We start from the raw sequence: 25,946 nt of genomic DNA, 5'->3' as shown, positions 1-25,946 counted from the left end.
GATCTAGAATATATATATATTTTAAAAGGAATGGATTGGTAATATCCCATAGCTCTATTCTTCAATTAACTAATGAAAGCCAAATGCATATGATATAGGAAAATCCAGGTTTCTTTTTAACAAGCAGGTAGAGTGATGAGTTAAAACAGTACAAAAAAAATGAATTTGCTTATAACAATGTGGGACAAGTTAAGAAACATCAGAAAGAAAGATATACTCAAGGAGAATTAGGAGTAGGATTGGGCTAGATAGGAGAGTTCAGATTTGATAATGATGGTTTGACCAGTAAGGTAATTAGAATAGCTATACATAAATAACTATAAAATAAGGGAGAACATAATTAAGATCATTATAAGTAACACACCATGGTAATTTAGGAGTAAGTGACAAGATTTCTTGCTGAGGGAATTACAGAAGATTTTTGTTTTTGTTTTTTCTCCTGCTTCATCTTCTTCATCTTCAATATAATTTGAAGTAAAGTTTATTGGTAAACTAAATTTTAGTGTGCATAGTAATGTAATTTTAAATAAAAACCAACAGCATGTGCGAAGGCTAATGGCCAGTTAAGGAAAAAGTATACTTAGGAAATAGCAAGCATTTCAGTTACATAGAATATTGGATGCATGAAGGGGAAGAGTGAGAAGTAAATTTGAAAAGATAATTTAAGTCTAGAACGCTGAAATCTTTGAGGGGAAAACTGAGAAATATAGATATTAGTAAATAGACCCTCAGCATGCATTTCAGCAGTTGCAGTCAACTCTCTTGGAATAATCTCTCATGTCCCTAGCTCAGTCTTCCTCTTGTAGAGATGGTATTCGGTCTTGGTGACATACATATTTATATCAATGATCTATTCAGTGTCCTGACCTCCCAGTTTCTTGACCTCCTTGCTTCCCATGAAATTGTACTCCATCTCACCTTAACCACCCTTTCATTACATATGTAAAAGCCTGAATTTTGCCGTCACCAATTATTCTACCTTTATAAAAATCTCACTTTTAAGTAAACAACTTTCTGCCACAGGCTCCTTTCTGTCTAAATAATGTTGTCCAGCACTTTCCACTCAATTCTTCAACCTCTCAGACTCCTGATCCCTTTCATCAATCTACTATGTCACTGTCCATCACACCCTCATGTCCTCAAGTGCCTTCCTTTTCTACCTTAGATTTCCTAGTAGCTCAACATAAATATTTTCTGTGTACAGTCTCAACCCTGAATCTCCCCAATTTCTCTATCATATTCTACTCACTTGGCAGATCTCTAAACCCAACCTCAGCCATTGTCCTATTCACTTCATGGTTGTATCTATGAGGCTAACTGGATAAACAAACACACACATAATTTTGAACACAGATTTTGTCTTAAATTTATTATCTCATTTATTCTTCCAAGAACAAATATAACAGTTCATAATTTATCACATATGTATGTTCTCTATACTTTTGCCTAATGAACTCTTCTTGACCGTTCTGTGCACTGTATCCCATGCCCTCTTACCTAATTCAAGGAATTTCCTTCTGCAGTTGTCTCTTCCCTCTCCCCCATCACTTGCTCTCTTCATACTGAATGATTTTCATCAGTAAGTATATTAGAATATTTATCATTTAAAAGTAATCCTTTCTTGATTTCAGCATCCACCTCCAGCTCGTATCTAATTTTCTCTGCTCTCCTTTATAGCAAAACTTCTCCCAAGAGTTGTCTAAACTCTATCTCAAATTTCTTTTCTATTTTTTTATATCTAATCCTAGGAGGCTTTAATGACCACTACTCCTGCCACCAGCGATCTCCACATTGCTAAAGCTAATGAGCTGGATGAAAGGGAACCCAAATTAAAGTAATGACAATCAGAATAGAAGGAAAAGAATAGATGAGAAAAATTTTATAAAAAACAAATTAACAGAGCTTGACTATTGATTATTGAGAAATGGAGATATTTTTTCACTTTATTCATTAAAATATGTTTTATTCTCATCTGAGCATATCACAATAACTTAAAAACAAAATACAAAATTTTATAATTCTGTATTAGAAAAGTACCTTTAATTTTTTCCAAAATGAATAAATAATACAAGCATTAAAATGCATAAAAATAAAATAGTCTCAGCTATGTCACCTATCACACATCTTCTACATAGTTGATGACAAATAGATTTACTAATTCAGTTATCCAATATTCTTGAACACTGACTTTGTACCAGGTACTGTTTGAAGATACAAGGGAACAAAACAATGTGGTCTTTTTTCTAATTTACCTTATGGATTAGAAGAGAAAACAGATATTAACAAAGGAATGCTTGTGTAATCAGATTGAGGAATCAATTATAATTGTAATTAGGTTTTTTTTAAAGAAACAGTAATATAATATATAAAGAAAGATAATAAATATATAGAAACAGAGTGCCATATATATATATACACATACACACACACATATATACTAGAGGCCCGGTGCATGGATTCATGCACCGGTGGGGTCCCTCGGTCTGGCCTGCAGGTATTGGGCTGAATCCGTGCACAGGGCCTCCAACATCACTCAAGGGGTCCTGGATTGCAAGAGGTTGAGGACCAGGCCGAGGGACCCCATCGGTGCACAATCAGGGCCGGGGAGGGACCGCAGGAGGGCTCCAGGGAGTGTCCGGTCCATCTCGGCCAGTCCCAATCAGCCAGACCCCAGCAGCAAGCTAACCTACCGGTCAAAGCATCTCTGGTGGTCAGTGTGTGTCATAGCAACTGTCTGAACGGTCGAATGGTCAGAGGGACCATTAGCATATTAAACTTTTATATATAGATACCAAATATTATATATAAAATAATAGAAAACAAATTTGAGAGAGAGAAAAAGAGAGAGATAAGGACAGAAAAGAGACAAAGAGAGACAGAGACCAAGATTAACCTGGTTGGGTGGGGTGGGGCAGGGGGTAGAGGCACAAGGAAAGAATTTTCTGAGAAAATAATATTTAAAGTAGAACTTAGTTGTCCACAAAATTGGAAATGCCTATGGGAACTTTTCCTGGGGAGCAAATAGAACTATCATGGGGCGTTGACTTCATAATTAGTATATTCCTGTATTTGAACCCCTTACTTGTCATTTAATAACAGTGATGTTCAGGAGGTTATTTAACATTTTCAATACTCAGTTTCCTTTTATTTAAGACAGGGATAATAGCATCTACCTTGCTATATTTGTAGGATTTAAATGCCAATTTAGTCACATATACTTAACCTAGCACCAGGTTTGTAGCAGATGTTGAGCCAATGTTTATTCTCCCTCTTTACATCTAGAGTCTTTAATGCACAAAGCCCTGCAATGAGGCTGTGATTATTGACATTCCCCCTCTAGAAATATGTATCTTTTGAACCATATCATCCATAGAGCTTTTGAAATCAGTAAGAGTTTGTAAAATAAAACATGTGAATTGTTTACAGAGCCTGATATGTTTAGTATTTCAAATGTGAGTGCTAACAGCGGGAATGCTGGCATAGCAATGACAAGACTGGAGTGAGAACACAATCTGTGCCTATTAAAGTGTAAAAATAAACTTTTAACAATGGTTTATAACAACCCATTTGTCACGTTTTCTCCAAGAGTATGCAACCAGGCAGCTGGTCAACTGAGCTGATGATTTAATTTCTCCAGGGTATTTTAATTCCCTTGTCTTCTTGGTGATTACAGTATGAACAGAGAGATGGCTATGGATGAGAAACTTTTCTGGAAGGAACAATCTCTCTAAAGAATGTTAAAAATTTAGAAATAAAAGGCAACGTGAGTAAGCGGTCTAGGTAGTTTCCAAAAACAGAAGTTTACTCAAGTAAACCGAAATAAGAGACTTTTGTTTCAGGAAATACATGACGTGATATGAGAAAGAAGATATTAGAGAAATCCAAGAGTAGGATCTAAAATAAGGCATGACTTTGTGGGGACTGAGACCAGAAGGTAGTTCTAGGAATCTTAGCAACAAGAGTAATATGGCTATTCCATTTCTTCCCCAGTAACGTGACTCAGCTATTACACACAATTTTTCTTCTCCCCAATAGGCTTAGTCTTATGCACTGATTCTAATATATTCTTCCTATCTTCCACATGGTGTGTGTGTGTGTGTGTGAAGAAACTGCTTCCTCATAACTTAGGTTCACCCTGACTCACCTTTATCAGAATTTTGTGTCTCACTACATGCTTTTAGTTTCTTGTAGAAAGGACTGTGGATCTAGCAATTTATGATTAATGTGTTCAATGCAGTGAGGAAAGTTCACCATAGTTCTAAAGCATCTTACTTTCTCTTTTTAATGAACAAAGAATGATTTAGAGATCTCCTAAGCATGTAATTATTGAATCGAGCTTTAATATATAATTCAGAACCATTATAATTTTATTTAATTTCCTTTTCAGTTAGTATACTTGTTTTCCATTGCTAAGCCCAAATTAGCTTTCAAAGAAGGATCCTTGGCTGTAGAAATGAGGACCCTAGTTTATTTAATAGCTGATCTGTTGTTATACTTACATAGGTCTTGGAGACAACTTAAGTCAAAGTACCGAACATTTAACAGTTACCAAATTTTCCTCTCTTTTTTTTTCATATTATAAATGCAGACATATAGAGGGACAGACAGACAGACAAGCACACACACACTTCATAAAGTCAAAGAAAATTTAAGTTAAAAAAATCACCCATTTTAAATGAGTTTTCAATACAGTCATGTGTCACTTAACAGGAATATATCCTGAATGAAATATGTCATTAAGTGATTTCATCCTTATGTGAACACTAGAGGCCTGGTGCACAAAATTCATGCATAGGTAGGGTCCCTAGGCCTAGCCGGTGATCAGGGCTGATCTGTGGGTTGACAGGCAGGGTGATCCGGGGGGCGGGTGCAGGCAATGGCACATACCTTGGCTGGCCTGGCACCACCCGCTCACCAGCCCCACCCCCTGCCACCACTGCCACTAGTGGTGGCCTGTGGGCTGGGGGAAGCTCCTGCATTGAGAGTCTGCCCCCTAGTGGTCAGTGTGAGTCATAGCAACTGGTCGTTCTGCTGGTCATTCTGCCGTTTGGTAGATTTGCATATTAGGCTTTTATTATATAGGACTTGAGGCCCAATGCATGAAATTCATGCAAGGGGCTCAGTCCTCACAGCCGAGGTGGCTTGCCTCAGCCATCGCAGCCCCGGATTCGTGTGGAAGGACGTCTGGTCTAATTAGCATATTATGCTTTTATTATTATAGGTCATAGAGTATAATTAAACAAACTGAGATGGTATAGCCTACTATACATCTAGGCTATATATTGTTTTGCATGTTACTGTGCAAAACAACATGAGATTAAATCAAGCACAAGAGAAAACGATGGAATCAAGAGAGGAGGTAATGAAGATGCATGAGGCTACTGGAAGTGTAACATAGCACACTGTTTTATAGCAAACTGTTTTTTAAGTGGAAAGAGTACACTCTAAGATAACAATAAAATTGTTGTATAGTAAATACATGCAGCATTAACATAGTCATTTATTGTCATTATCAAGTATTATGCACTACACATAATTGTGTGTGATATACATTTATGCAACTGGCATAGCAGTAAGTTTTGGTTACACCAGCATCATCACAAACATGGGTAATGTGTTGTGCTGACATTACAATGGCTGATATCACTAGATGATAGGAATTTTTCAGCTCCATTATAGTCTTATTAGAGGCCCAGTGCATGAAATTCATGCACGGTGAGGGGTGGGGTCCCTCAGCCCAGCCTGAGCCCTCTCTCAGGCTGGGACCCCTCAGTGGATATCTGACTGCCTGCTTAGGCCTGCTCTTATGGGAAGCGGGCCTAAGATGGCAGTCAGACATCCGTCTCGCAGACCTGGACCCCTCACTCTTCACCTCCTGCCTGCTTGCTGCTTCTTGCCATTCAGCTCGCTGCTCCTTAGCACTGCCACAGAGGCAGGAGAGGCTCCCACCACCACCACTGTGCCCACCAGCCATGAGCCTGGCTTCTGGCCGAGCAGTGCTGCCCCTGTGGGAGTGCACTGACCAGCAGGGTGCAGCTCCTGCATTAAGCGTCTGCCCCCTGATGGTCAGTACACATCATAGCAACCAGTCATTCTGGCCATTTCACCATCATAGGTGCTTAGGCTTTTATTATATAGACTAGTGGCCTGGTGCACGGATTCATGCATATTGAAAGGAAATTAATTAGAAGGTGGTCAGTAGGGCAGGACTGGCCAGACACACCCTGAAGCCAACCTCCCACGGTCCCTCCCCGGCTGGCCACACCTGGGGCGATGCTGCAGCTCAAAGGGCATCTGCGGTCACCACAGCTCGGCAGTAAACCAGATTTGGGGCCAACAGTGCCTCAGCAACAACATAACCCAGGGCCAAAGGTGGAATCGCATGGACCCGTGAGGAATTGGGTTCTCACCTCTCTGGTTCCAGGGTGCGTCACCCAAGAACCGAGAACCTCTGCTGCCAAGTCACCACAGCTCAGCAGCTCCTGAGTTGAGCATCTGCCCCCTGGTGGTCAGTGCCCGTCATACCCACCGTATGGTCAGATGGTTGGTCAGATGTCACTTAGCCTTTTACATATATACTAAATTTGTGCATTGGAGGGGGGGCTTTGAGGGATGTCTGACTGCCTGTTTAGGCCCGATCCCACAATCTAGGACTGCTGGCTCCCAACTGCTCGCCTGCCTGCCTGCCTGATTGCCCCTAACCACTTCTGCCGGCCAGCCTGATCACCCCCTAAACACTCCCCTGCCAGCCTGATTGACACCTAACTGCTCCCCTGCCAGCCTGATTGCCCCTAACTGCCCTCCCCTGCCAGCCTGGTACCCCAAACTGCCCTCCCCTGCAAACCTGGTCCCTCCAACTGCCCACTCCTGCAGGCCTGGTCAGCCCCAACTGTCCTCTCCTGCAGGCTTGATCGCCCCCAACTGCCCTCCCATGGAGGCCTGGTCCCTCCCAACTGCCTTCCCATGCCGGCCATCTTGTGTCCACATGGGGGCAGCCATCTTTGACCACATGGGGGTGGCCATCTTGTGTGTTGGAGTGATTGTCAATTTGCATATTACATCTTTATTATATAGGAGAATAGATGGGATCACTGATGCACATGGGTCTGTCATTGACCAAAACATAATTATGCAGCACATGACCAGAATGGACTTACTGTAAAACTGTGTTTGGTTATGTAGATATACTTATAGAGAAGTTTCTATAGTTTTATTTGTGAATAGATATTTATGAAAAATGGCAAACACTTTTAAAAAAAAAAACTTTCCAACATACATATTCAAAGTTAATATTTAACTATTTATTATCAAAATTTTCAAGTTTGCCCTATGTAGTTTATTGTCTTAATGCTAGAGAGCTTGCATGTTTGTTCATGAAAAATTATAGTTGCTTTCTTTAGTATTTATTTTTATAAGTTTTTTCCAAGTTATTCATACACATGGAGTGAGCCCTCATATGATGGGAGAGAGGTATATTTCCCTAAATCTCAGTGGCAAGAATATGAAAAGAAAATATGTCTTAAATTCAGTAATCAGAGGAGAGCAAGTACAGTGGGAGGCAGCCCATTGATCAATTTATTCTTGATGCTCGGGAATGGGGAAAAATATCTATTGGTTTCTCTGATTTTCAGAATATATATAACAGTGATGAAAAACATCTCCTAATAATAAATCTCTCTAGTTTTTCTCAGTCTCCCTAGATAAATAATACTCATAAAGGTGCATTTATTTGAAGATAACACAATTCATTTATTTCCTCTTGTCAGGAGATCCTTCAATCCCTGTATTTACATAAAAACAACTCACCTTAAGAAACTTTGATTTAGGTAGGCTTGTTAAATTGTTACCTATTAGCAGCTCATTAGGGAACTAAAAAGAAGGCTTCTAAACACTTTTCCAAAGACTATAACTTTTATTTGAAAACAGTAAGGAGGGATATATTAATGCATATATATGCTCTAACATAACATTAGATTTCTAAACCCTCAATTACATTCGTTTTCTTATTATACATGAGAAAATAGATCCAGAGAGGTTCTGTGAGTACCTCAGTGTTTCAACAAGCCAGGGCTAGAATTCAGATTTGCATCATTTATCTATGAATCACAGGTTAATATTTAATGTGTCCTAAAAGGATAAGTACAGTGACATGTCTCACAAATAGCACAATATCTGTAGGCATAATGTGAACTATTTAGTCATTATTATTATCAATATTTGTTATTACTCATCTGAGCTTTCATTTCCTTACCAGGGGGCTTACATAGAACAATACATATATTTTATACTCAGATTTGTAAAGACAATAAAAAAATTACAAATGAAACATATACTGAAACTCAAGTACTATAAAGTAAAAATAATGTAAGGAGCTCTGATATCACATATATTTCTGGTGAAATAAAATAAAATTCCCAAAACATTTTATCAAATAATTTCAATACATTTTAATGTGCAAATCATCTACACTAATAAAAGAGTAAGATGCAAATTGACCGTGCCTTTGCGACGCCCACCAGCCAATCAGGAGTGCATATGCAAATTAACACAACAAAGATGGCAGATTAATTTGCATCTGCAGGCGCCAAATGGCTAGGGGCGTTCAGCATCACTCCAGCTGCTCTGGGCCTCTGGGCAGCGTGGGAAGGTGGAAAGGCGGCTCCAGGCCAGAGTGAAAAGGCGGCTCTGGCCGGAGCGAAGGCGGTGCCAGAAGCCAGGGGAAGGAAGGCCCATTCTTGCACGAATCTTTGTACATCGGGCCTCTAGTATAATATACAAACAATAGTTCACTTCATACCTCCTTCATTTTGATGCTTATCCTAGGTACATCTTTATTACATTTATTGTGTTCAATTTACCAATACTTAATCATTGATAAGAGTATCATTATCACTTATCAGTGATCACTCCAGGTGCTATCATTAAATAAAATCAGATGCCTATTGATTGTAGAAATTATTTTTCCAAATGAGTGCTCATGAGGATTTATCAATCTACTGCTGAGGTCTCTTGATAAGTGACTAAGAAAATATAATATTCCTAGTTATTATTTATCATCTAGCTCCTAGTTATATTTAAAATGTCTCTCTTATGAATACCTCATGCACCATGCAATAAAATGAACATTTCTGATAAAATTCTATGGAATCTCACTTCCATATCTTTACTGACACGGTCCCTTCCCCCTGAGAGTCACTGATTCTCCACCATCACGTCCTTAATCCAAGTCCTATGCCACATGTTAAATCAGTTCCTCCATTTTCTTAATTTTCCTAATCAATAATCTCTTCTTCTCAACTTCCATAATATTTTATCTGTACTTTTCTAATTTCATTTATCCTCTCGGATTACCTATTATAATTTGCATTTTCTATTAAAAGGTGTGATATTTAAAAATAGGAAAAAATCATATATATTGATATGTCCTGGCCCCTATCCCACCACCACTCAATCTTGTCCTTTGTCTAAACTAGAATATGACAGACTCAGAATCCAGATAGGTTATGAGATAGAACCTGATATTGGGCCACCACTGGTTATGTTGAGCTCAATGAGGTATCACTGAAAACTCTTTGAGCTGAAGCTGAGAAACCCAACTTGAAATAATTTAAGTAAAAAGGAAATTCACCCATTTTACTGAGAGGAGGGCAAGAAGTTAAATCCTAGGTAGAACTGACATGCTACCAGTATTCTCTTTTTTATCTCTCCTGTATCTGCATTGGCTTAATTCTATCTAAATTGGCATAATTCTCTTCAATGGTAGATTAAATCCTTACACTAGTGGAAGTTCAGTGACTCTCAGACATGCAGGATCTTTTTTTTTTCTTTTTTTTTTTTTTTTTTGCCACCAAGGAGGAACTGAGACTTGGACTCCCTGGTCTCCTGTTCAAAAATGTCAGCCTGGCCCGGCTGGTGTTTCTCAGTGGTTAGAGCATCAGCCTTTGCACTTAAGGGTTGTGGGTTTGATTCCAGGTCAAGGGCACGTACCTGGGTTGCAGGTTTGATCCCCTGCCCCAGTTGGGGAGTGTATGGGAGCCAACCAATCCATGTGTCTCTTACATTGACGTCTCTCTCTCTCTCTCTCTCTCTCTCTCTCTCTCTCTCTTTCTCACTCTCTCTCCCCCTTCCTCCCCTCCCTCCATTCCTTCCACTCTCTCTAAAAATCAATGGAAAAAATATCCTCAGATGAGGATTAAGAAAAATAAAGTAAAATAAAATAATAATAATAATAATAATAATAACAATAATGATAATCCCAGCCTAAGCTGTCCATCCATGAATCAAACATTGTGTTCAGGGCAAAGATTTAATCTAACTAGCCAAGTGTGAGTCTGATACCCATAATAGGTGAATAACTACAGCCAGGAAGGCAGAATTTATAGGAAGATAGTGGCTCCTATTCAAGTCACATGGTTAGAAAAGATAGAAGAAATATTTTCCATAGAAACACTGAAAATATAGTTCTATTCTTGGAAGACAAGAAACATGTTGAATACCATTGGCAAAGATGTTGAAAACAAAAATGTAAAAATCCATTATTTGGACATACAATCAACCAACCCTTAACTCATGAGCTAAATCGAATGTTTAAGGTCTACTGGACATCAATTCTTGGCCCTGGAAATGAATATTACTATGAGTACCAGACAGAAATATCATTTGAAATATTTAAGTGCTAATACATGGACACTGACCAATTAGAACTGATCTTCAAACAATCAGAAAAAAAATCCCAGCTCTGGCATGAGTACCAGGACATACAAGTTGAATATAATTTGCCTGTTAAGACAAGTCACCAATGGATGCAATATGATTATAGACTCTCTGCATGCCCTTTTTTCCCCCAGACATTTTATTTAGTACTCAAGTCCTAAAAGTGACAGGTAACATGATAATAAGAGTCAATGTTCATCCAACACTGAATTTCTTCAAATGTACATAAAGTCACCTAGAGAAACAATTGAAATATAGAGTCCATAGCCCCATCTTCAAAGATTATTTATCAGTAGGTTCAGAATTAAACCCTGTAGCCTACAATTTTAGTAAGGCTTCCAGACTTTCCTGATGTCATTGGCTCTCTGTTCTGCAACACACTTGGAGAAACACTGCTCTAAATTGCATCCCACTTACGGAAAAGCATCCGAGCTATTTGTAAGTAATTGGAATAAATAAGAAAATCAACAACCATGAAGACATAGAAGGATAGTAATGAACTCTCAGCTGGAAGGCTTCTGTTTATTAGGGATTAGGGTAATTTGGGACCATCTTCCAATGGCATGTAATTCCGAAGTAGGGCAGTCAACTAAGCCAAAAGGGACAGGTATGAGGAAAAGATGAAAACACAACGTAGTGTATCTTAAGCATATTTAGCTTAATATAAGGGACTATCAAAAAGCAAATGAGATGCATTGACTGAAGAGATAATCTTAGTAATTTGATCTTTGAATATATATTGTATAGGATTTTCTTACCTGTCCTCATCAAACCCTACCCAACAAAATACATTACAGCTGGCTGCATATGACTTGAGATATTGAAAATAGAAACTGAAATGAAACAAGTAGTGAAGGCAGGCAATCAGTGATTGATGCAGTACATGTGATATGCCCGGACTGTTACCCTCTGTGATTGATGTTCCCCAACAGAGTGATACCAAGAAAACAGCTGTGGACTTAAGGTCAGAAAACTCCCATCTTTGTTCTGTTTCCACCAACAGCTTTCTTTAGAACCTTGTGCCCCTTCCTTGTGCTTGACCCCTTGACCCTTACCTCTCTCATCTTTAAAAGAAAGAGGGTAAATTAAACTGAGAAAAACCTTTAGTCATAACACAATTATCCCATGAAACATAAAGCAAAATTTAATTCTGGAATGTTACCTGTCACCTTTAGGACTTGAGTACTAAATCAATTGTTAAAGAGCAAAACACACCTAAAGAGCTTTCTCATCTGTCCTTTTAGCACTATCAGCGTAAAATGTAAAAGATCCAGTCATTTCTTACAGTGCAGCTCAAATCAGGTAATATAATCAGAAGCCTTTTATTCAAACCTTTTAACTTTATTTTTAATATCTAGTTTAGATAGTAGCAAACCTCTTGGGCCCTAAAGTGAGGCCTAACCATCTCTTTGGTCATATGGGAATCACTTAAGGAACATGAGAAAGCCCAACTTGGATAAAATCACTTCCCCGATACTACCAGGAGTGCCCATCCTTTGAGTCATTTTTAAGGATTAAAGCAATAAAAGAACACCTTTGCAATCACAAATGTTATCTAGAAGAGAAGAGAGAGAATATTTGGGTCTGGCTCCTATTAGCCAAAAAAATATCAGTAGTATCTTGGGATTTTTCAGAGTTGGATGGAGGTTTTGAAGGGCCTGAAATGTACAATTCTGGGACCTACTTTAGTAAAAGGGTTTTTTAAAAAGTACTAATATAAAAGTCAGTTCTAAAGGGAATTTTTACTTAGGATAGAAAAATAAATAAAAACAAATTACTGGAGTTTTGGAAATTCAGGTCTCTTTCTCCTGAGACCTCTTTAGACACTTACTAGAAATAACTATAAAGAATCATCTTCTAAATTCATCCTGACGTTCACTGTCCTACAGCACTCTACAGCGCTCAGCGACGGCCAGCACTCATAGGGACTCATGCAAATAAGGGTGTTGGATTTAATAAGCTTAAGTTTAATAAGTATCGTGTCTTATTAATCATCAGCTTAACAGGTGGACAAGGAACAAGAATACTACAGAATCAATTTTGGGAGAGAATGGAGAGCTCAGAAGCTGACATTAGGGACTGCTTCAGGTTGGCAATCAGAGGTAGCCTCTGAATGGGATGCCTGGGGATCTTTATATGAGGGCTTACAAGTAAGAGAGCATTATAGATAAACTTCTCAATATTGGGTGCACTCAGTCGGGTATCACTAAGCAGGCCAAATCCTGATAATCAGGGAGACATAGGAAAAAAAGAAGGCATGAGGAAATAAAAGAAAGGAAGTTAGAAAATGTGGGTGAGGGCAGGTATAAATAAAGTAGAAGAGAAGAACATCACACACACACACACACACAGACACACACACACACACACACAGAGAGAGAGAGAGAGAGAGAGAGAGAGAGAGAGAGAGAGAGAGAGAGGCGCTTCACCATCTGTTTTGAGTGATGTAACAGTGCTAACCACTCAGTTCACCTGCTGTATACCAGGCTCTTGGCGCGCAGTGAACATGAGACTAGGAAGAATGCAAGGGAGTTAGCCCGTTAGAACAGGATAGGGCATTACATTAATGGTAATTCCCTCAGTTCCCTCATTTTAGAGTTTAGAAAAATGAGACACAGTGGTCACTGGCCTGTCAGAGATGATCATCTAGCATAGCCAAGTCCGGAAGCCCGATCTCTTTGATAAAAATACCACTGATTTTTTTTTTTCTCTTTATGATTGCTTTACAAAAATCTAGCAAAGATAATCTCTTGTCCTCAGCGAACTTAAACACTTCTCCATCTAAAGATGTCTACACATGCAAAAATAAAATAAAGTTGTCCAAGTCTTCCTTCATGATGCATCTCAAATCAATAATAAAGAAGTAATTAACACATGAAGGTTTTCTTTGTCGAAGGTAACTTTTTCTCCCTTTGCTTGTCCAGTGAATCTTGCCTGTATACCTTATAGCATTTATTTTACTCTGCCCAGGTCTCTTCCTCTCCTCACCTCTCTCATCCCCCACACACACACAGAGGAATTACACAGAGTGTTCTACATGTACCCACACCTATACATGCAAAGATGCCTATAAACACAGACACCCATAGGCACACATATAAGCTCCCCAGTGAAGCATCTGTGCTAAATCAAGACTGTACCATGTAACAGTATTTTAGAAAAAACGGATTTTCCTATTTCTGGTGGTTTTCTATATCTCTTGTTCTTACTGTTTCATTCACTTCCTCTTCTCTCTTTCCCCTACTTATACAAATCCCAGCCATTCTTATAATCTCCTCAAATGCACATAAAACTGTAAGGATAGCTCATTCACAGCACTCCACTTTCTATGTTGCATGACACTTGTTTTGATATATAGCTCTTTTCCCATACTTGAGTGTACTTTGTATGTGGTTTCTTTCTATAAGAACATACTTGCTAGTGCTTGAGAGCACAGTCCATGGGTGATTTATCTCTGTAATGCCCACAATGCCTAGCAAAATGCTTGCATATTATAGATATTCAATAAATATATATTAACTAATAAATAAGTGTTCACTAATTTGGCAATGATAAAGTTCTGGTACTTTTACTCATTTTTTTAAAAAAAATCAGCAATTATTTACCATAGGAAATGCTTGTAGTTATTTATTTCCTTTGGAATGTAATTAGTACCTAACCTATTAGTGTTAATTTACACTTAAATAATTACTATTTTAAAAAGTACTGAACATACATGCAATCCAATCCTTAAGGGAAGCCAGACGTCATAATGACTGAATTTAAGTGTATTTTTCTTATTTTTAATGCTTCAAAAATTTAGCAGTCATCAAACAGACGTTAAAAACCAAACCACAGTGCTGTTCAACGTAACCATCCCCAGGATCGAAAAGAAATTGTGACGTTCATTTTATGCTTTAAGACTATGCTTTCTTTTCCAGGTGTGATGGGAGAATATGAGCCGAAAATTGAGGTCCATTTTCCTTTAACTGTTACGGCTGCTAAGGGAACAACTGTTAAATTGGAGTGCTTCGCCCTCGGCAAGTAAGTCCATATTCTTCCATAATTAGACACAATTGTTTATTAGAACGTGACATATCTTATTTTTGAATCCCTTATTTTGCTAGGTTTCACTTTCCCAGAAGCTCCTTGGTGGGAAGAAGTAACCAATTATAATTGTCTTTCTAGTCATTTCTATGAACCTCAATGTATACATTTTGGCTATTTTAACATAAAGAACACTTCTTTAAATAAATTTAAAAAAAGGAGCTTTACATCTCTGCCAATGTGTCTTAAAATTTCATTATTTTTTCTGAAATTTTATTCAGCAATGATGTAAATAAAAAGATAAAAGAATAAGATGCTATCTGCTCCTCCCAGATTTTGATAAGATATACTAAGCCACGAGTATAAAAATCACAAAGACAATAATTACAGTGAGTCAACTGCTTACTTCTGTATCTCCTGAAATAATGATAATGTGATCACACCAGCTGTCAATATGCACAACATGTAATGATTCCCCAAATCAGAAAGATGATTCATATCACACTTTAATGCCTGCTATACTTAAGGATTCTATTTCGGAGAGTTTAAATCCCGTGATATATAATTACTTGTCAATGATGTTTACAATATGAGTATTGGGTATAGAGGCAGGAGTGGAATTTTGATTGTATTTGATTAGAGTATTATGATTTATTTTTAACAGAGTGTTGTTGTTTGCTTTTTTTATGGGTGATAAGCCCTCAGGGTTCTTTCTAACTCTATAATTATAATTTGCATAATTGCATCTCTATCAGAGTTGCTAATCATTTAACTTTACTTGTGGTGAGCTACTCTTACAGTGTGACTACAAAGTACATGGAGATAAAACATGCTATATAAATGTGCTTAAAGTAGGTTTCGCCTATAAGTGAGGAAAATATTACTAAGTATGAGAAATGTAGCTAGGAAAAGGACATTTAGGGCATGAACATAGTAAACACTATGTTTTCTAATATCAAGGCAAATTAAAATAACATCTGTGTAATTTACTTAATTCTAAGTAGAAACAGCATCACAATAAACTGAAAACAAAATAAATTGTTGTGTGGTCATTCTTTTAAGTAAAAGATGCCTATAAATAGAAATATATTTCAAGAACTAAAAATTCATCAAAGAGGTATTTGGGCAGATATCTGAGGAAGTCTTCTAAACACAAAGATATCATTTAAATGCACATGGTTAAATATCAACTTAAACGTCATGTGTGTGTTTTTCACCATTTGTCCGTGTTGTCACGTCAAGTATGCCTGAAAATGTCCAGAGTTAGCAGCTTAATTTTCACAAATACAAAAATAATATATTTTGGTTTGATGCCAAAGGTTTAGTATATCCTGCAGTTAAATAATTCTTAAATGCTTAGTATTTGCACTAAAGCCACAAACAAAGGGAGGTCATATTGTAAAACACATTAGAGAACTGGATTTATAGAGAGGAAAAAAAAACAATATGGGAAATTTCCCCAGGCAGGCTTATTTAATAAGCTAGATGTGTTTGCTTTTGGAAGTATTGAAATATGCTTAAATTGATCATTAAAGTTCCTTTCATTCTAGGTAGGATTCAACAATTATGTTATTTTAATACTTTATTTTCTTCATCTTCTCCACTCCTTCTTTGGTACTCCCTCTCCCCACAGCACTCCAAATAAACAAATAAAAGGGAAGGTAGCCCTGGCCAGGTGGCTCACTTGGTTGAAATGTCATCCCATATACCAAAAGGTTTCAGGTTTGATTCCCATTCGGGGCACATACTTAGGTCTGGGGTTTGACCCTAGGTCAGGGCGCATATGGGAGGCAATCAATCAATGTTTCTCTCTCTCTCCCTCCCTTCCTTCCTGCCTCCTTCCCTTCCTCTATCTCTAAAAATCAATAAAAAGCATATGCTTAGGTGAGGATTTAAAAAAAAAGGGGGGGAGGATAAAGAAGACACACAGCATATCAAGGTCACTGTTGTTCATTTGCTATCATTTCTGTGAAGTGTCACAATTATGACTTTTAAAAATGTTATGAGGAACTATACCTCTACCTAAAAACTAACCTGCAATTCTGATGAAAGTAAACAAGGTCAAAGAAATAACATCCTTACATATGTTAGCTCCTGTACAGCATGTTATCATGTGGAGATCATCACCACATCCCAACATGATCACAGCAATTTCAAATGAATACCTGAGTATCTGTTTAGTCCCCACAGCTCACCTGAGCTGCTTCCCACTTTAACAAGCATACGATTCTTTGGTGGCCTTAGTCTATCCAAAAACTTTATTATTTGTCATTAAATATCAATGAGGACCTAGACTGATTTCCCCCCTCGCCTTTACACATGGAGTGTTTCAACTCGTAGAGTTTCATAACCAAATCATGGCAGAGAGCATATCAAGCTCTCTTCTCCCACGGCTTCTGCACTTGCCATTCCCTCTTAAACACTCTTCCCTGTTCTTTCCAGGCTGGCCCCTATCCTCTGGCTTCAACTTAAATATCACCTTCGAAAGACACCATTGACAACTGTCTAACTCACACCCATTTTTCTCTAAGTAGTTGTATTTTTCCTTCATAGCTCTCAACACAGTTTTAAATTATTTACTTTTGTGTTTCTCCACTTTAAACCTTTTTTTTTTTTTATCTGTGTCAGTCAGGTATTCAGCTGGAAACTGGACCCAACTCCAATGGTTCAAAAGATTTTAGTGAAGGCATATGTTACAAGATCTGTCAGTGAGCAGGACTAAGAGGACCAAGGAAACTAACTGAGACATTAGCAGGGTAACGATAGCAGGAAGTCTTTCTCACCCAGAATGAGCCAGTGGGAGAAGACAGTGCCATCAGAACCAGGGTCAGCAGAAGATATGGAGGGGGCCAGGGGCCCCCAACAGGAAGGAGCCGCAGACACTGCAGTCATGAAGAGATCATAGCCGAGGAAAGGTTGGGGAAATTCATATCCTGACTTCTTTTCTACATGCCTTCTGATCTCCTCTGATGGCTCTCATGGCTGAAGGCACCTGGAGCCAGCTTGGAAGCCAAGAGGATGCGGTTGGCAGTACACACAACAAGGCAGAGAGTGTGGGAGAAGAATGAACTCAGAAATACCGTGGCTACCTAATCCATCTGTGTTATTAACAGATGATAGATAATAAGTAATAGATTCTCTATGCATAAAGCATTTTTACTATCTCCTGTTCTCCCAAACAAATGCACACTGCTATCCTCTGCACCTATCTATCTCTTGGCCTCTTATTGTTTCTTATTTATGTTTAAACTAGGGCCTGATGCATGAAATTTGTGCAGGGGGTTGGGTTCCCTCAGCCCAGCCTGCACCCTCTCCAATTGGGGACTCCTAGGGGGATGTCTGACCGTGGTTGGACATCCCTCTTGCAATCTGGGACTGCTGGCTTCTAACTGCTCACCAGCCTGCCTGCCAGATCGCCCTTAACTACCCTCCCCTGCCAACCTGATCTCTCCCCCAACTGCCCTCCCCTGCCAGCCTGATTGCCCCTAACTGCCTCTGCCTCAGCCCCCACTACCATCATTTTGTCTGGAAAGAAGTCGGATGTCTGGAGGATGGCCAGTTGACCCAATCTAATTAGCATATTACCCTTTTAGTAGTATAGATAGATTATATAGGATAAGATTGCTTAAATGGGTGGGGGAAGCCTTTTTCAGCAGGAGGAGGTGCTTTTGGCAGACAAAAACACATAATCCCTATATCTGGACTGATAGCCAGCCATATGCACTATACTACCAAATTGGTCATGAAAAAATTGAACTGTTTTCTTACACCTTATACAAAACAGCTGTTGCCCTTAAAACCCCTCCTCAGCCCCCACCTTAGGTTCTGCCTTAGAAGCTCACCAGATTAGGTTCTGATAGGTCGGTTTCTATGCCAGTCAGAGTCAAAAGCTCTGCCTCCTAGGCAGCCATTGGCTCCTCACACTTCACCCAGATTTGGTTCTGATTGGTTGGTTTCTATGCCAATCACCGTCAAAAGCTCCACCTCCTAGGCAGCCATTGGCTCCTGGCACTTCACCCAGATTTGGTTCTGATTGGTCAGTTTCTATGCCAGTCAGCATCTCTGGGCCTATCTCTGGGCCTGATCAAAGAGGTGGGGCTGATCAGCAGCCCCGGAGGAGTCCGGGAGAGAAACAGAGGTGCAGCTGCTGGCAAAGCCAGAAGGGATCAACAGCTGCCATGGAGGCTGGGGATCAGACCCTGCCACTCTCTCTGCAGGTCTCTCTCTGGTCTGAGTCACAGCCCCCTTCGGCAGTCAGTGCTGGGTCGCTGCACAGGCACTGACTTCTGGTGTTGGGTAGAGCCTTGGTCATTACGGATCCTGGCTCTTTATATGTAGAGATTTACACTTATATTCTTAGCGGTGCCTTTTCCTGACTACTCTCACCTCACTAACAGTATCTCTCTTTTTCAGACCTACATTTTCTCCTTCTCTTCTCTCAAAGCTTATTATCAAGTTCTAGTCATACTTAATATTTAACAACAACAACAACAACAAAAAACACCAATAAAACAATAAAAAAAACCCACTTCTCTATCTATTGGCCTTTAGGAAGGGTTTGTTTGTTTGTTTGTTTGTTTGACTTGAGAGGTAGTATAAGGTTAAAAATGAATTCCTCATATTTAAATACTAGGATGAAGGACAGAGTGAAAAATATATATCACAGAGAGTGGTATTTAATGCAATAATGGCTTCAAGGACAGATGAGGAGGTCATAAGCACAAATTCTTGCTGTCTCCACCTTTGCCTCCTACCAGCCTTATGGGGGCAATTCAGCTTTCCTACTAGAAATCACCATTTTTAATCATGTCCTTCATCCAATCAAATGCCTTCCTAGGTACACCTCCGCTCTTAAGGAAAAATCATTCATTCATTTATGCAAAGAGGTAAAAAAGCAGGAGGTGGGCTTTGTAGAGATCATCCTGTAAATGCATATGAGCTAAAGTATCTTTAAAAGAACCTACAACTGAAATGTATCTGGAGGTTTTGAAAACCAACTATGTGCCAGGCAATGTACTAGCTTCCCTGGATTTCCATAATCCCTGTTCTCAGAGATGCCATGTTATCTTCATACATTTTCTGGATGTAGCACCTCCATCTGGAGTCCAGTCTTAGGGCCCTAGTACATATTTCCGTCTAATGGCTCTCTCTCTATATTGGAGGCAATTGAAAGCTGGTCTTAGTCATCACATTAGCAGCAGCACACACCCTGATCAAGGTGTCCTACATAGTCAACTTTTATTTCTAGAGAGGTTTACTGCCTGCCTTTTTTGTTCCAACTATAAACTGGAGACTAAATGACAATAAGGGCAGATTTTCTTCGTCTTGAATTTTCTCTGACCCAGACCAATCAGAAATGTCTTTGTATTGCTAGAGTCACACTTTCAAGCTGTCAGAATACTGTTCTGCTGCTCTCAAATATTTTTACTCCTCTAGAGAAATACATTTACTTCTAGGAGATCTGTCTCTAAAATTTCTTATAATTTAGAGAATGTAAATGGATGCAGCCATAGTTGCACACAATAATTTAAAATTATGACGCTGATACATTTTCTGTATTTTTAAAGGAAAATAGCAGAAGCCAAATGATTTTAGGTCATTGAATTTTACTGTCTCTTAATATCACACAGGTTCACCAACCTGCCTAATCAGAAGTTAGGTAAAAAGTCAACAGGAAAGCTACATGTTACAAGATTTCTTCTAAAGAAGCCTCTACTTAAATCTCAATTTAGCAAAAATCAAATGGTTTCTCTATAGGTTGCTACAGCAGAATACAACAAAAATATACTATAACTAGAGGCCTGGTGCACAAAATTCATGCACTTGGGGTGGGGGGTTCCTCAGCCTGGCCTGCGCCCTCTCGCAGTCCAGGAGCCCTCTGGGGATGTCTGACTGACAGACATCCTTAGCACTGCCTCGGAGGCGGGAGAGGTTCCTGCCACCGCCGCTGCGCTCACTAGCCATGAGCCCTGCTTAGGGCTTCTGGCTGAGCAGTGTTCCTGCTGTGGGAGTGCACTGACCACCAGAGGGCAGCTCCTGCATTGAGCGTCTGCCCCCTGGTGGTCAGTGCGCATCATAGCAACTGGTCACTCGACCATTTGGTCGATTTGCATATTAGCCTTTTATTATATAGGATTACACTCCTTGATATGTCTCTGCAAACAGAATTATCAAGTATTGAGCACAGAACTTATGCATGATGTGACTGTGACATGTTATGTTTGGTATTAGTCAATTCTGCAAAGGTATAATTTTCTCAGAAAAATGGGAAGTGCTTAAAAAGGGCCCACAGGGAAACAAAGGTGTGTAAAGGCTTGAGAAATACAGCAAAGTATTAAAGGAAAAGGAGGGGGATTAATTACTTTGGAAAGAAAAGGCTGTTTTAGACATATGGAGGGTTATTACCAAGAGATTGCTCACAAGCTGTTCTCCAGTTTCAACAAGATGCAAAAGGGTGAAATTCCAACAGTATGGCATTAAACTAGCACGATTAGATTAGGTACAATGTAGAAGTTCTTGATGAAAAAATAGTGATTGCAGGAAAAATGGGTTGTCAGCAAAGGCAATAGGAGTGCTTCCCCACACTGCCATACGAATATAATCATATCAACTTGTCTCCTAATAATTCAGATGTACTGTTTCCTGAAAGGAGAGAAATGGTCTGAGTCAGGGATGGAAATGAAAATTAAAAAATTCTTTTTTGCTGACCGCTCGCTCATCTACCCACTCAGGCTGCAAATGAAGAGTAGAAGGCTAGAGTCAGGCCAGCTTAATTAGCTGCTTTTTGCCAACTACATTATTGCATAACATTTAAACATGGTTGGTGGCATATGCAGGGAGTGGAACATTCAGCCCAGGGACTTCAGTTAGGGAAGAGGAGGTGTCTTTGCTATTTTCCAGGTCTACTTTTAAACACTGGATGGACACAGTGCTCTTGATAGGAAATGAGAGAAAAGAGGCCAAAAGACAATGCAAGTATGGAATCCCTTAGGGCCGTAATAAATATTTCAGTTTAATGGCTCTCTCTACATTGTAGGTAATTGAAAGTTGGTGATATGTTCAACTGGTTGGGCTGTTTTCAAGCCTAGTCTCTATAACGAGGTAGAGAGAGTACAATGATAACTTTCACGTGTGGAGAGTTAGTAACTGCAGGAAGAGCTACCATCTCTAGGGCTGAGATGAAAAGTAGAAGAGTTGTAATTATTAAGAATTAGGAACTCAGAGGAACCCCTCTTGGGATCCAGACATCAGGGGAGCAGGCACCAGACTGCTGGGTTTCAGAGGTGAGACAAAATGAAGCTGGTCCTACAAACTTTGGAAAAACCAACTAGATCCCTTCGCTGCTTCAGGAAGGACTTATTGCTAAAGTGCAATGAACGTGAATCTCCAGCAACAAGAAGCAGACAGGAAGCAGTGTGTCCCTTTCCTCTAGCTTTGAGTTCTCCCTCTAGCGCCCCCTCTTGGCAGATCCGTAAATAACGTTTCATTCAACATCGTTTTGTTACAATGTTCATGAGGAAAAAAAAATCAATTTCCAGTTTAAGCCACTGTCTGTATGAAGTCTGGACGTTCTTCTCATGCTTACGTGGGTTTCTCCTGGGACTCAGGTTTCCTCCCGCACCCAAAGATGTGCTCCTGAGATGAATTCGGCATCTCCATTGTCCCATTCTGAGTGTGGGTGGGTGTGAGTACGCCCTGTGATGGAAGGGCGTCCTGCCCAGCGTGGGTTCCCACCTTGTGCCCAGAGCTGCTGGGATGGACTCCCGCCAGCCACCTGCAGCCCTAAACTGGAATAAGTGGGTTGGAACATAATTATCTTACTTGTTTTTATTAATCTTCCTTAAATGTATGTATAGCTCGCATTTACTTCAATGTTGGATAGCAGAAGTGTTTGTGCTCTTTAATTTGAAGTGTGGTGATGTTTTTGTGACCAGAGTATGTGGTTGGAACTTAACTCTTGCTGATATCAATTAGCCTGCGGTAAAATGGGTTTCGTTGTAGTCCTTTCGCTTAAACTTGCCATTTCCAAGAACCTATCCACAATGTTAAGTGAGGACTTACTGTATCCTGCCCTCACAATCCTATTTCAGTCTTCAAGGCTTAGGTCAAATGCCACCCCTCTGTTCAGTCGTCCCTGCTTTACTTAAGATTCAATCTCTTACCTTTAGAACTGATGACAACCCACCCATATTTTACTGTTTAGCTGGTCCCATTGGGCTATTGTGTATATCTGTCTTCATTATCCTATATAATAAAAGGCTAATATGCAAATTGTCCCCTTGACTGGGAGTTCGACCAGGAGTTCAACCAGGAGTTCGGCCAGGGGGTGGGGCCGGCCAGCCAACCGCCTGAAGCCCCTCCCCACAGCTGGCCCCGCCCTCGATTGGCTCTGATTAGGGCAGGCTGGCCGGACCCCACCCATGCACAAATTTATGCACCGGATCCCTAGTTGTGATATATTTTTGGATCCCTAGATTATTTTTATGTGCAGCAGGTGCTGACTATATTTATGAAATTGAATTCAAGCCTGAGAAATATGGTCAGTCTTCTGTAACAGGACGTATGTTATTGCCTTGGTTTTGTCAGACAGAAGTCTTTAGATGCCTTTCAGATGTCTTGGCCCTGAAAATTCTGATCACATTACATTAGCTACAGATTTCTGACAGGTTTCATTTCATGATGTGACCTTTTGAAGACCCCCAGAAAGGTCACTAGATATGTCACATAGCCACCAACAACAAAGAAGTAAAATTTGGTCACTGATGCTTAAATGACCCCATGCACAAGGGCAAACTTAGGATTATTCTGAATTTTTTAGAAAGCTATAAACTTTGAAGCAACATCGGTTTATCTACTACGACAATCCTGCAAGCTAATAGTGTTACAGGCAGAATTTTTTTACTTTTTTTTTTTACTTTACATGTTCCTTATCTTGCTTTTGCAGCCATTAACACACAATCAGATCAGCTGTGCTCAAAAGGCCTTGAACTAGTTACTGTAATAATTATGTGAATGACCTTTCCAGACTCATCTGAAACCTGGTGGTGAGGTGGGAGGGAAGAACTCATTCAATTTCCTGCCCTTTCAGTTTCTTCTTATCTCTGTTTCAGATAGCATTTACAAACCATCTTTTGTTGCCCTCCATCAAATGCCTATTTGGGAACCCAGGCATTAAGCAATTTCTTCTTCTTTTTTTGTATATTTACTGCAAGTGAGAAAGTACCAGTTATCAATTCATAAAGTCATTTTTTTTATTTTTTGCTGTAGTTTATGTTTTCTTTTCCTCAGTCCTCAGCCACGCTGTCTCAAATGGCTGCTCTTGTGTCCCACTGTAACTGTGAGAATGACAGATATTCCTCGGAGATTTCCCACAGTCTGCAACTGGCAAACGTTCCTGAAAGGACCTGCTCTTTAGTTACAGATTGATGATTTATTAATACCACTGTAAACTGCCGGTCACTAAGGGCTGTAGGAATTAAAAATAGAGTTGTGTGATACTTGTCAGTCAAACCAAAATCAAATTACTTAAGTGTTAGATTGATAGAAGATATGGGGGTAGGAGTTAGTCACTGGGTCTAGGAATCAATAAATGTTTAGCTATCGCAGGAAAGCAGTATATTACAGAGTTGAGAAAATTACCCTTGTGAGCTATTGGATGCTTCAGTATTTTTGAAACCAAGGATATATCCTCATTTTAGGTGGTACCCGGAGGAGATGGGTGCCGAAGGAACCTTAAAGTTCACATAGCCCAAAATCAATTTGTAGATGGGAAGCCGAGACTCTACAGCGAAGGGCTAGACAGACATGTGGTCTTGCTGGTTGGGCTAATGATTCGATGCTTCTTCATCTGATGTTCTTAATATTTTCAACGTTCTTCTGTAGTGCGAACTATGGAAGGGAGTGTTTTATTTACTTATTTGCTTTTGCATTCAGAGGTGTTGTCCAGTTCTAGAGAAACAGAACCAATAATTCACATTAATTGCTTACATTTGAAGTCACAGTTAACATCATATGTGTAACATTTCCAGGGCTGTCTTAGGACCATTCAAAGTGCCTCATCAGAAAAACCGCATGCATGAAAAAGGCCTCATAGCAAGCAACCTGTAGAAGCAGAACCAGGTCTCCTGATTCTAAAATGAACACGCTTCTCACCTTATCATACTGCTTTTCATTTGCTAAGAGTAATTGCCACTTTACCAAAGCAAAAATAATTTTGGGTGCACTTGAGTATTTCAATGATTGAAAATTAAGAATGCTAATATGCAGGGAAAGCCACTGAGGGCATAAAGCAAAAGATAAAAATGACTGAGATTTTTACTTGGATCACTTTAGACTCATCCAAAAGCTTTGTTTTGGGTGAATATCCCTGGAGTTTTCATAGGATAACCTCTTCCATTGGGTTTTGCTTGTGGATCAGAAATTGATTGGCTGCTAACATTCATAAAGAGGATATAAGGAAGCAGTATATCTACCGGGAATTTCTTATATACCTCACACACTACACAAAGAAATCACCACATACATAACCTTGCTACTTGAGTGAGCCTTTGGTGGAGCAAAAGTAGAAGAAATTTTAACCAAAAAATTGTCAAGTGTTTCAGTATGCTTAAAGCTGAACTTCTGTCTAGGACTGGCTGATTTCCATGTTTCACTCAAATTCTAGCCACATCTCTGACATGGTTTCTCAATGGATTCCAAAAATAATAAATTTAGGCAAATTATTTATCCTCCTGACTTTAGTTTCCTTATTTTGAGCACTTCCAGTCTTGGGATTCTATGTTTTATGTAATCAATCACTCACAAATTCCCCCAGATTTTTTCTACTAAAAGTTTAAATTTTGTGCAAGTGACTGTCTCTTGTAAAGGTGATTGAATAAAAGTTTTACAGCTTTTAAAGTTTATTTATGTAACAGCGAACATGTTGGAGCCTGTTTATTTGAGGCCTCATTCTGGCTAATAGGCTTAATGGCAACACTTAATTTTTAAAGCTGTCACAGTGCACAGACTGTTGAAAGTGGTATGCGTCTTACTGATCATAGTACTATGAAATATCATATGTTTATTCTTGTTATAGTGGTACTGTTTGAGCTAGGGCAGCATCAACTCTTGTCCACTAAAGATGTATTTAGAATGTTAAGATGTTTTCAGATACAATTCTTAGAATGAGTTGACACTAAGTTGGAAATTTAGGTAACAAGCATTGTGAT

The 25,946-nt window shown here is 39.3% G+C and overlaps 1 protein-coding gene across 1 annotated transcript in view; it reads left to right on the top strand.

Annotated features, from left to right (window-relative positions):
* CNTN5 (contactin 5) overlaps positions 1-25,946 on the top strand; it is a 465,423-nt gene that overhangs the window by 161,458 nt on the left and 278,019 nt on the right. The window contains exon 7 of the mRNA XM_028157040.2: positions 14,634-14,736. Within this exon, the coding sequence (XP_028012841.2) occupies positions 14,634-14,736 (103 nt within the window). The remainder of the gene's footprint in view (positions 1-14,633; positions 14,737-25,946) is intronic.

The sequence above is a fragment of the Eptesicus fuscus genome, chromosome 13 (genome assembly GCF_027574615.1).
Source record: "Eptesicus fuscus isolate TK198812 chromosome 13, DD_ASM_mEF_20220401, whole genome shotgun sequence".
In the NCBI taxonomy this organism is placed as follows: Eukaryota; Metazoa; Chordata; class Mammalia; order Chiroptera; family Vespertilionidae; genus Eptesicus; species Eptesicus fuscus.
Note: the sequence above shows the minus strand (reverse complement) of the source record. Positions and strands in the feature narration are given on the sequence as shown.